The sequence below is a fragment of the Oryx dammah genome, unplaced genomic scaffold (assembly GCF_014754425.2).
Source record: "Oryx dammah isolate SB20612 unplaced genomic scaffold, SCBI_Odam_1.1 HiC_scaffold_29, whole genome shotgun sequence".
Taxonomy (NCBI): Eukaryota; Metazoa; Chordata; class Mammalia; order Artiodactyla; family Bovidae; genus Oryx; species Oryx dammah.
Genome location: NW_024070213.1, coordinates 74475114 through 74487625, shown reverse-complemented (window position 1 = coordinate 74487625; position 12512 = coordinate 74475114). Strand labels below are relative to the sequence as shown.

At 42.6% G+C, this 12512-nt stretch overlaps 1 protein-coding gene across 2 annotated transcripts in view; it reads left to right on the top strand.

The window, feature by feature from the left end:
* PTPRB (protein tyrosine phosphatase receptor type B) overlaps nt 1-12512 on the top strand; it is a 125403-nt gene that overhangs the window by 69889 nt on the left and 43002 nt on the right. For both annotated transcript variants that reach the window (XM_040233464.1, XM_040233465.1), the window contains 4 exons: nt 594-857; nt 4552-4821; nt 7959-8222; nt 11701-11964. In XM_040233464.1, coding sequence (XP_040089398.1) covers nt 594-857; nt 4552-4821; nt 7959-8222; nt 11701-11964 — 1062 coding nt within the window. The remainder of the gene's footprint in view (nt 1-593; nt 858-4551; nt 4822-7958; nt 8223-11700; nt 11965-12512) is intronic.

The following is a 12512-nucleotide window of genomic DNA, read 5'->3' as shown; positions in this document are numbered from 1 at the left end:
AAAAAAAAAGCATTGAGTTGATGTGAATAGCTGTTGCCTGTGAGTCATACAAATTAAGTAGAAATAACTGGGTTGGTTGGTCGGTCGGTCGGTTGGTTGGTTGTGTACTCCTTCTTTGGAACTCTATTGGGAGTGTTGCTATAACACCTAACATTTATTGAGAGTTTACTGTGAACTGGACCCACAGCAAAGAACTTTATGTGTAAATTTTGTTCAATCCTAACAATTTCATGGACTATTATCATTGCTGTTTTTCTGATAAGGAAATTAAAACTTAGAGGCGTTGAGTAATTTACCTATAGTCCTACAGCTAGCAAATGAGGAAACCAAGACTTGGACCAAGACAGTCTCACTAGCACGCTCTCTAAAACTGCATTCTTCATTTCCACTCACTGGCCTTAAAGTCCCTCTAAATTTCCCCTATCAACTTCAGTTCATGCAGAAAAGGCAGAGAAAAATGGTAGACTGATAGCAATTTTTTCATATGTATTCTTTCAGTAGGTGCCAAAGGTAGGAAGCGTGAAAATTTTAGTTGAAAATGTCCACAACTCATTCTCTAAGTGATTTTTTTTTAATTTACTGTCTTTTCTTAGTTCCTAGTGTGGTCAAAAATATTCACATTTCTCCCAGTGGAGCAACAGATAGCCTGACAGTGAACTGGACTCCTGGTGGGGGTGATGTGGATTCCTATGTGGTGTCAGCATTCAGGCTGAATCAAATGGTCGAATCTCAGACTGTCCTCAAGCATGTCTCTGAGCACACATTCCAGAGGCTGGAGGCTGGTGAGCAGTACCGGATTGTGATCGCCTCTGTCAGCGGGTCCCAGAAGAACCAGATCGATGCGCTTGGGCGGACAAGTAAGTGTCCACCTGGAAAAGGGCCAGATACTTCTCCAGGGCCATTCACAAATGGACAATATCCAAATTCAAAACCACAAAATTTATACTGTTCAACGTGGTTTCAAGAGCTTTTCTCATATTTTTTTTTTGCATTTTCCTATTTCAATAGAGATGTTCAAAGCAAATGAAAGGTAATTAGAAACCAAATCATATGAATAGATTTTTTTCTCACTCAAGGAATATACATAGCTGATTTTCTAACCTATGCATTTTTTTAAAGTTTACTCCTTTCTATAAATTCTTTAAAGAAAGATACATTTATGTCATCTATTTCATTTGTGATAAATTAATAATATTCTGTTTATTTATATTAATGCATGCTAAGTCACTTCAGTCATGTCCAACTCTTTGCGACCCTATGAACCATAGCCTGCCAGGCTCTTCTGTCCATGGGATTCTCAGGCAAGAATACTCGGGTGGGTTTCCATGTCCTCCTCCAGGGGATCTTCCTGACCCAGGGATTGAACATCTCTTACATCTCTTGCCTTGGCAGGCAGGTTCTTTACCACTAGCACCACCTGGGAAGCCCATTTATTTATATATTAATCAGTTCAGTTCAGTCACTCAGTCATGTCCAACTTTTTGTGACTCCATGGGCTGCACCACACCAGGCCTCCCTGTCATCACCAACTCCCGGAGCCTGCTCAAATTCATGTCCATCAAGTCAGTGATGCCATCCAACCATCCCATCCTCTGTCATCCCCTTCTTTTCCTTCCTTCAGTCTTTCCCAGCATCAGGGTCTTTTCCAGTGAGTCAGTTCTTCGTGTCAGGTGGCCAAAGTATTGGAGTTTCAGCTTCAACATCAGTCCTTCCAATGAATATTCAGGACCGATTTCCTTTAGGAATGATTGGTTTGATCTCCTTGCAGTCCAAGGGACTCTCAAGAGTCTTCTCCAACACCACAGTTCAAAAGCATCAATTCTTTGGCACTCAGCTTTCTTTATTGTCCAACTCTCACATCTGTACATGACTATTGGCAAAACCATAGCTTTGACCAGGCGGAACTTTGTCAGCAAAGTAATGTATCTGCTTTTTAATATGCTGTCTAGGCTTGTCATAGCTTTTCTTCCAAGGAGTAAGCATCTTTTAATTTCATGGTTGCAGTCACATCTGCATTTATATTAATAACACTATTCATATAGTCCTTTCAAAACAAAAATAAGCTAGAAGCACCCTGTAAATACCAGGCATCTAAAATGATCCTTAGGGACTTTCCTGGTGGTCCAGTGTTTAAGACTTCACCTTCCAATGCAGGGGTGCAGATTTGATCCCTGGTCAGGGAGCTAAGATCCCACATACTTCAGAGCCAAAAAAACAAAACATAAAACAGAAGCAATATTGTAACAAATTCAATAAAGACTTTTAAAATGGTCCAGTCCACATCAATAAAAAAAATCTTAAAAATAATAATAATGATGATCTTTAGCCACACTACAAAGTAGACATAATTATCTTCACTTTATAGATGAGGAAAGTAAGGCTCAGAAAGTTTATGAAACATTATCAAAGATACATGTAATAAGACCTAGAACTATAATTCACGTCTCTGACTCCAAACCTTATGGTCTCTCTACCACGACACAGTATGTGCTAGATATCTTCTACCCTCATGACCATTTATTTAGTTGTGGGGCCTGAGCCTCTGTACTGTGCCCTGCCTGTCTCTATTTCATATGTATCTCCAACTATACATCAAGCACTATGTTAGAAAATGGGAACTTAACAGCACGATAGAGCCCTTGACCAAAGAAGTCTACAGTCTAGACAAGGAAGCAGAGAAGTGAAAAGGCAATTACAGTACAACACCATACTTGTTAAAAGTAAAGTAAAAATGGGATATTATAGAAGCAAACAAAAAGAGTCAGGGGCACTTGCCTGGTGGTCCAATGGCTGAGACTCCGTGCTCCCCATACAGGGGGCCTGGGTTCAATTCCTGGTCAGGGAACTAGATCCTACATGCCACAGCTAAAGATCCTGCATACTGCAACTAAGACCTGGCACAGCCAAATAAATAAATAAATAGTTTGGGGGGGAAAAGAGTCAGGGAAGGCTTCCAGGAGAAAGTAACATTTAAAAAGACACTAGGAAATCATCCTGGTGAAGTATATGTTGATCTGGTTCAAGGAGAAAAGCGAAGGCCTGGAGGGAAGAGGATGCATGGCACATTTGAGGAGCTCCACACCATTATTTCTAGAATAAAGATGGGAGCCATGTGGCCAAGTAAGTAGATGGACCTAATTGCCAAGGGCCTCATTGTTAAGGTTATAGAATTACAGAGAGGCATGTAGGGCCGTCAGCATTGTGTGCTATGAGAATCTGCCAAACAGTGCAGTTTGGAGCAGTGGGACATGAGGAAACTCTGGTCAAGAGACATTTGCAGTGGTGGGAGTGAGAAATGACAGTGTCCTACGCTAGTGTAGTAGAGGAGGAGAGAAGAGGAGAGACCCAAGAGATGTAAGATTTAAGATGCAGGAATGACAGGACTCATGCTTGATTATGTCAAAGGGTGAGGGTGACAAGTCAAGTTTCTGACTTGGACCAAGAGATAGAAACAAAGAGCACTAAGGAGGTGGTGGAAGGGAGATGAGGAGTTCGGTCTGGGCATCTTGAGAGCTGGGAGTCCGTGGAACATCCAGAGAGGAATGTCATTTGCAAAAGTAGAAGAGAGATCTGAACTGAGTTTAAATCTGGGAGTCATCACCACATGGGTGACAGTTCAAATCATGGGAGTGGATGAGATCTCTTAAGGAGATGGGGTAGAATGAGAAAAAAATATAAACATAGAACACTAAATATTATTAATAAACAATACTATCTGGCCTTGCACATCAGAAGCCATAGGATAAAGACTTATATGCTAGTGCTTAGGTCAAGGCTTGAAGCTTTGACCTGAGTTAACCTTGGGAAGGAAAGTCTAAACAACGTAATTCAGTCATCCAAACTATATTCACTTAATCTAAGTGTGTTCAGCATTCTTCCACTTTGTAAATACTTAGATAAGTATCATTCTGCATATCTCTTAGTGTCACTCTCACTAATTTTTCTACTTGTTTGACTTCAAGATCCTTTCTAAATCAGAGGGGGGAAAACAGAGAATCTAAGCAGTTATATGGTGGAGAAGGCAATGGCACCCCACTCCAGTACTCTTGCCTGGAAAAATCCCATGGACAGAGGAGCACGGTAGGCTGCAGTCCATGGGGTCGCTAAGAGTCAGACACGACTGAGCGACTTCACTTTCACTTTTCACTTTCATGCATTGGAGAAGGAAATGGCAACCCACTCCAGTGTTCTTGCCTGAAGAATCCCAGGGATGGAGGAGCATGGTAGGCTGCCGTCTATGGGGTCGCACAGAGTCGGACACGACTGAAACGACTTAGCAGCAGCAGCAGCAGCAAGCAGTTATGTGGATAAATCAGATCAAGAAATACTGGGTTGGCCCCAAAAGTCCATTCCATAGGGTGTTACAGAAAAGTCTGAACAAGCTTTTTGGCCAGACCAACACTTTCTCCGAAGGGCGCATGAAGAGTGTCAGTGCAACCATGAGGCATCATCTTCCATCTGCAGTTGATTTAGGGAAGTTTTTCTCAATTGATTACTTTGCCCTAAGTGATGGAACCTGCTTCTCTCTAATTTTTTTTTTTTTTTTTGCAGTCCCAGCATCTGTCCAGGGAATAACTGCAGACAATGCATACAGTAGTCATTCCTTAATAGTAAGTTGGCAAAAAGCTGTTGGCATGGCAGAAAGATATGATATCCTACTTCTGAGTGAAAATGGGATCCTCCTAAGTAACACATCAGAGGCAGCCACCACGAAGCAGCACAAGTTTGAAGACCTAACACCAGGAAAGAAGTACAAGATACAGATCCTAACTGTCAGCGGAGGCCTCTTTAGCAAGGAAGCCCAAACAGAAGGCCGAACAGGTAGTTCACACAGCTTACTGTTTTGTGCAAGATACATCCTTGTCTGCCATTCCTTAAGAACCGCAGACTCAAAGGGATGAAGTAACATTGGGAGATGAAGTCTATTTCTTGACACAGCAGGAACATTCACGGTGATCTTCCACTTCCACACCTGTGTACAGCTGAAGGCCTGTTCACGCAGCCTTCAGCTCACCACACTCCAATTCAAGATTCTTCATCAAAACTGGTTCTGTTCATTTATTAATGTTGCTATAATACATTGTCACTAACTTTGTAGCTCAAACAACACAAATATATCATCTTACAGTTCTGTAGATCAAAATCGGAAAATAAGCCTCATGGTGTTAAAATCAAGGTGTCAGGTCACAGAAGGGCTGTGTTTCTATTCTAGAGACTTTATGGGGAGAATCTATTTTTTGCCTTTTCAATTCTAGAGGTCACTCACATTTCTTCCAGGAGTGACCTCACTCCAACTTCTCTGCTCTTCCGCTTCCTTCTTCCATCTTTTATGGACTCTTGTGATTCCATTGGTCACCACCTGGACAATCCTGAATAATCTTGTCACCTCAAGATCCTTGACTCAATCACACTTGCAAAGTCCGTTTTGCCACAGAAAGCAACATATTCACAGGTTCTGGAGATCAGGACATGGGTGTCTTTGGGAGCCATTATTCAGACAGCACCACTGCTCTAATGATTATTTATTAAGTACCTAGGTCTGAAAGGACTTTCCTGGTAGCTCAGAGGGTAAAGAATCTGCCTGCAATGCAGGAGAGCTGGGTTCGATCCCTGGTTCGGAAAGATCCCCTGGAGAAGGGAATGGCTACCCACTCTAGTATTCTTGCCTGGAGAATCCCATGGACAGAGGACCCTGGTGGGCTACAGTCCATGGGGTCACAAAGAACTGGACATGACTAAGTGACTTTCAGTTTTCACTGAGAAGAAAATTAAAGCAGGAAAGTGGGTTAACAAGTGTTAGAAGCTTAACATTTTAGATAGTACAGTCCTGAAAGGTTTTGTTGAGAGGGTGACAGTTGAGTAAAAATTTTTAAAAAAAAGAGAGAGAGAGAGAGAAAGAGGATAGTATAGACATTTGGGGAAGAGTATCCCCAAGTAGCACCACCTGGAGAAAGGGATCCACTCCAGTATTCTTGCCTAGAGAATCCCATGGATGAAGGAGCCTGGCAGGAGCCTGGCAGGCTGTAGTTCATTGAGTCACACAGAGTTAGACATGACTGAGCTACTTAGCCCATCCCCAAGTAGAACAAACAGGAAGGCAAAGATCCTGAGGCGGGAGGGTGGAGGCCAGTTGGAGGAACAGTGATGAGGCCACTGTTGGCAGACGCAGTGAGTGACAGCAGAGGGGGAAGAGGTGGTTAGAGCGATGCCTGGGATCCTAAGCTGATGGCAGCCGTGGAAAACAGTAAGGGTCCAAAGCTAAACTAACTCGGGCCTGATGAAGAGTAGTGGATACAGTGAAGAAACAGTCCTGTGTCAGATAAGATGGCACTGAGTGGCTGAGTGGAGTGTAAGAGGAGGAACAGAAGAAGATTCTAGAGTTTCTCCATGGGGTATCTGGTGGAAGATGATTCTGTTAACTGAGATCAGAGAAGCTGAAAGAGAGAGTGTCAGGGGAAAAGACACAGGGCTCAGTTCCAGACTACTTTGAGATGTCTGGATGATGTGTAGAGAGAGGTGAGCAATAGGTCATTGAAAACAGGGACCCACCTCAGAAAAGTGAGCTGGGGATAAAGACTGGGATAAAAATTCTAGGTAAATTCTCCGTGTTTTAGTCTGTTCAGGATTCTGTACTGAGAATACCATAAACTAAATGGTTTGAACAACAGACATTAATGTTCACAGTTCTGGAGGCTGGAAGGTCAAGGTCAAGACTCCAACAGATTCGGTGTCTGGTGAGGGCCCGTTTTTCCTCACTCTGTCCTCACGTGGCAGGGAGGACAAGAGCACCCTCTGTGGTCTCCTTCATAAGGCACTGATCCCATTCACAAGGTCTCCACCCTTAAGACCTAATCATCTCCCACTGGCTACACCCGCTAGGTTTCAACATATGAATTTGGTGGGGAGAGGGACAAACTTGCAGACCGCAGCAATCTATAAAGTGACTGGGATTGATTGCTGAGCTAATATTATGGATTTTGAAGGGGACAGAGGATGATACCATGGGAAATACCAACTTTTAAGGATCTGGCATAAGGAGAGGGGAAAAGCAAAAGAGCCCGAGAAAGTGTTTGGAGTGGAGAACCCAAGAGAAACTGAGACAGGTGTCCTGTCTTGTTTCCACTGGCATCTTAAGACTTCTTGGGTGTCAGGCAGCATCCGCGCCAACAGTCTGGAAACAGGTTGTTTCTGGTGGCATTCGATCACCTTGCCAGCAGGTAGCATGGAAGGGCAAAGGGACTGCAAAATCCTAATGTAAATCTTTTTTTCATATATATAGTTTTGGCTTTTCCTCTAACTTCTCTTTCCCATTGTTATTGTTCAGTCATGTCCAGCTCTTTGTGACCTGATGGACTGTAGCACACCAGGCTCCTCTGTCCTCCACTGTCTCTTTCCTATATCCCTAAAAGAATCTTCTTCCTGCTTGATTTTCCTTTCCTTGCCCGCTCACTCTCTCCTCCACTCTGCTCTTCCCTCCAATGGTCACTTTTTAGCTCTCAGATGGCACTCAGAGATAGTTTTTTTTGGTCTCTGATCTAGCTCTTAGTATTGGAAAAACATTTAGTTACACAAGTCAGACTAACATTTATTTTATAAATGTTATAAAATATATAAATATATTTTAAATATATTTAAATTATTTTATATAATTATATTATAAATATATATTTATATAAATACAAATATTTAAAAATGTCTTTGAATATAGTATTCCATTAGTGGTTTTTTTTTCTGTTCTCTTGAAGTTTTGTTTTTTAACATTAACAGTTCCAGCATCAATAATTCACAATATTCAGATTTATTTGCTTTGGAGTCTCCATGAAGTCAGGTATTTTCAAAAGAAGGGACCACATGTTTTGAGCTTCTTGTTGGAGTGTGCCCATCCAGACGTCAATCTGGGGCTGTGTCAGAAATGTGCCAAAACTCAGTCTCACTCTTTTGCTTCCTGATTTGTCTAGTCCCAGCAGCTGTCACCAATCTGAGGATCACAGAGAACTCCACGCGACACCTGTCCTTTAGCTGGACCCCGTCAGAAGGGGAGCTCAACTCCTACAACATCTTTCTGTACAACCCAGATCGAACTCTTAAGGATCGAGCTCAAGTTGACCCGCAAGTCCAGACCTTCTCCTTCCAGAACTTGCTACAAGGTCGAATGTACAGAATGGTGGTCGTAACGCACAGTGGGGAGCTGTCAAATGAGTCTTTCATATTTGGGAGAACAGGTAAGACCTGGACTCAATCTGTAATGAACGGCAGGGAAATTGTCACAGTACTCACTGGCTTTTCCTTGATTTGATTTTAGTTTCCTACTCTAGGCAGGGTGTAGCTTTATATGAAATTTGCGACATTTATATGAAATTTCTAACCCTAAATCAGACATTTGATTTATATGTCAAAATAGTTTCTGCATTTGTCTCTGCTTTGTTTCCACCGTGTGTTTACCTCCTAAGAGTTTGGTGGAAAAGTGAATCGGGCTCCTCCACTTGCCAGCAAACCACTACAAGAGGGTTATGACACATTGGGTTCAATTCAGACTGTGCCTTTCAGCTTTGTACAAGAAATAGATGGAGTGGAGAGCAGGTGCGAAGGAGGGCAGCTACAAATGGGACAAAAAGCAATGACCGCGGTGAATCAGAAACACAGCACTAGATGCAGTGAGCACAAGTGTTCCAGGAAAATGCAAAAGAAGCGTCTCTGGGTTTCCCGTAAGAAACTGCATCTACTCTTTCTCCATTGTTGTTGTTCAGTTGCTCAGTCATGTCCAACTCTTTGTGACTCCATGGACCGCAGCATACCTGGCTTCCCTGTCCTTCACCGTCTCCCAGAGCTTGCTCAAACTCATGTCCATAGAGTTGATGGTGCCATCCAACCATCTCATCCTCTGTCGTCCCCCTTCTCCTCCTTCCTTCAATCTTTCCCAGCATCAGAGTCTTTTCTAAGGACTTGGCTGTTTGCATCAGGTGGCCAAAGTACTGGAGCTTCAGCTTCAGCATCAGTCCTTCCAAAGAATATTCAGGATTGATTTCTTTTACGATTGACGGGTTTGATCTACTTGCAGTCCAAGGGACTCTCAAGTGTCTTCTCCAACACCAGTTCAAAAGCATCAATTCTTCCATGCTCAGCCTTCATTATAGTCCAACTCACATCCATATACGACTACTGGAAAAACCATAGCTTTGACTATATGGATCTTTGTCAGCAAAGTAATGTATCTACTTTTTAATATGCCATCTAGGTTTGTCACGGCTTTTATTCCAAGAAGCAAGCATCTTTTAATTTTATGGATTCAGTCACCATCTGCAGTGATTTCGGAGCCCAAGAAAATTAAGTCTGTCACTGTTTCCACTGTTTCCCCATCTATTTGCCATGAAGTTATGAGACTAGATGCCAAGATCTTAGTTTTTTAAATGCTGAGTTTTAAACCAGCTTTTTTACTCTCCTCTTTTACCTTCGTTAAGAGGCTCTTTAGTTTCTCTTCACTTTCTGTCATAAGGGTGGTGTCATCTGCATATCTGAGATAATTGATATTTCTCCCAGCAGTCTTGATTCCAGCTTGTGCTTCATCCAGCCTGGCATTTCACATGAAGTACTCTGCATGTAAGTTAAATAAGCAAGGTAACAATATACAGCCTTGACATACTCCTTTCCCAGTTTGCAACCAGTCCATTGTCCTGTGTCTGGTTCCAACTATTGCTTCTTGACCTGCATATGGGTTTCACAGAGGCAGGTAAGGTTGTCTGGTATTCCCATCTCCTTAAGAATTTTACACAGTTTGTTATGATCCACATAGTCAAAGGCTTTAGCATAATCAATGAAGCAGAAGTAGATGTTTTTCTGGAATTCTCTTGCTTTTTCTATGATCCAGTAGATGTTGGCAATTTGATCTCTGGTTCCTCTGCCTTTTCTAAATCCAGCTTGAACATCTGGATGTTCATGGTTCACGTATTGTTGAAGCCTAGCTTGGAGAATTTTGAGCATTACTTTGTTGGCATGTGAAATGAGTGCAATTGTGTGATAGTTTGAACATTCTTTGGCATTGTTCTTTTTGGGGATTGGAATGAAGACTGACCTTTTTCAGTCCTGTGGCCCCTGATGAGTTTTCCAAATTTGCTGACATATTGAGTGCAGCACTTTCACAGCATCATCTTTTAGGATTTGAAATAGCTCAGCTGGAATTCTATCACCTCCACTAGCTTTGTTCATAGTGATGATTCCAAGATGTTTGGCTCTAGGTGAGTGATCACACCATCGTGGTTATCTGAGTCATTAAGATCTTTTTTTATATAGTTCTGTGTATTCTTGCCACTTCTTTTGAGTCTATTGTCTCATTTTTCTATTCAACTCTCATTCTCAATTGATAATCATTTTTGAGCACTCTTGTGTGCCAGGCACTGAGCTCACTTCTGGACTAGGACAGCGGACAAGACTTACATGAGTCCCTGACTTCATAGGGGTCTTCCTTACCAAGAGGGAGAAGGGGCAGGATGGCAGATTTTAAAGGAAGATGATTTTGGAATGCCTTCAATGCTCTGAAGGAAATATGCAGTACATTGTGATGGAGAGTGACTTGGCAAGACTAGACTTAAGAGACCACTTTAAACAGAGAAGGCTTCCAGCTGAGACCTCAAGGTGGAAGGAACCATGGGAAGAGCTCATTCTAGGCACTCATCAGGATTTCTCAGTTTGTCTTCTGAGGCAATGAAAAAGAGCAGCAGGAACTTCCTGGTGGTCCAGTGGTTTGCAATCTGCCTGCCCATGCAGAAGACATAGGTTCGATCCCTGGCCTGGGAAGATTCCACATGCCACGGGGCAACTAAACCCATGTACCACAGCTACTGAAGCCCACACACCCTAGAGCCAGTGCCCTGCAACAAGAGAAGTTGCTGCCATGAGAAGCTCAAGCACTGCAGAGAAGGTACATGTGTAGCGACAAAGACCCAGCATAGCCAAAAATAAATAAAGAAAGAATTTTTTAAAAATAGCAGCAGATGAGCCATAAGTAGAATTGCCTAGGTGTTAGTGTTTTCAGGGCCATCTGCCTATGCACATGTTTCCTGATCTGCCCATTAATGTTTAAAGTTCCTCCAAAAAGGAACAACAGTCTTCATTCTCCAAGGAATCATGAAACTTACATACCCATGGGACAGGTACCAGTCTGACTAACTTATACTGTGGTAGAAATGACTGTCAACACTTCTTTTCCCAGTTGCAGTTCCGTCAGTATAGGTTTTGGGGAAGAAAGAACTGAAAGCCTAAAAGAGGATGGAGAGGAAGTAAAGTGGCCCAGAGAAGGGTATTATGGGATGGTGGCCATGAGTAAGATGAGCCAGACGGGAAGAGGCAGGAACCTTTTATGAATACTTTCAGGGTTTTTGGTAAGCTAAGGTATAAACTATTTGACCTGTCTTAAATAATCATTTCTAAAAGTTTCACTTTATATGTTTATCAGAGGACATGTAACAAGCATGTATTAATAGAGGTCATCTCCTATTTTGCTTTTTTTAATTTGATTTTAACTTGTGCCGGGTCTCTAGATCACATGCTCTTAAACTCAGGTGACCTGAAATAGAAGCAAGATCTGATTCTACAATAGGTGCTGCTCATCCATACGCCCAGCATAGCTCATGCGTTCATCTGTGGGGCCAGATGCTTTTGTTTCCACCTGTTTTGTTTTCAGTAAAGGTTTTCCCTCTGTTTAAGTCCCAGCCACTGTGAGTAACCTCAAAGGATCCAATCAAAACATGACAGACAGCCTCTGGTTCAGCTGGAGTCCAGCCCCTGGGGACTTTGACTTTTATGAACTGATTCTCTATAACCCCAATGGCACAAAGAAGGAAAACTGGAAAGACAAGGAGCTGACAGAGTGGCGTTTTCATGGCCTCGTTCCCGGAAGGAAGTACACTCTGTGTGTGATAACTCACAGTGGAGATCTCAGCAACAGGGCCACGGGGGAGAGCAGAACAGGTAAGAAGCTCAGCTACCAGTGGCCAAGCCCTGGCGGGAAGTAGCTTCCACAGGCGTGTTTTAACTGTGATCTTATTAATAAGAAATCAAATCAGCAATGTGCTATGTGCTCAGCCCTGAACTTGGGAAGGGTCTATGGTAGAGTGGATAAAGGAGACAGACTTTGGGTAAAAAACAGCTGGGTAGTTGACATAGCTCCTCCACTTAGCTATGTGAAACTAGGCAGGTCACTGAGCACCTCTAAGCCTCAGCTTTCTTATCTGTAAAATGGGGATGGTCATATATATCATCATTAAATTACTATGAGCAATGGTTTATTTTTTTGGCTGTGCTAGATCTTTGTTGCTGCACTCAGGCTTTCTCTAGTTGTGGTATGAAGATTTCTCAGCTTCTCATTGTGGGGGCTTCTCTTGTTGCAGAGCACTGACTCTAGGACCCACCGGCTTCAGGGCTTATTTGCTTCTCAGCATGTGGAATCTTTGCTGACCAGGGATTGAACCACCTGCATTGGCAGGTGGATTCTTAATAAGCAGGGAAGTCCAGCAGAG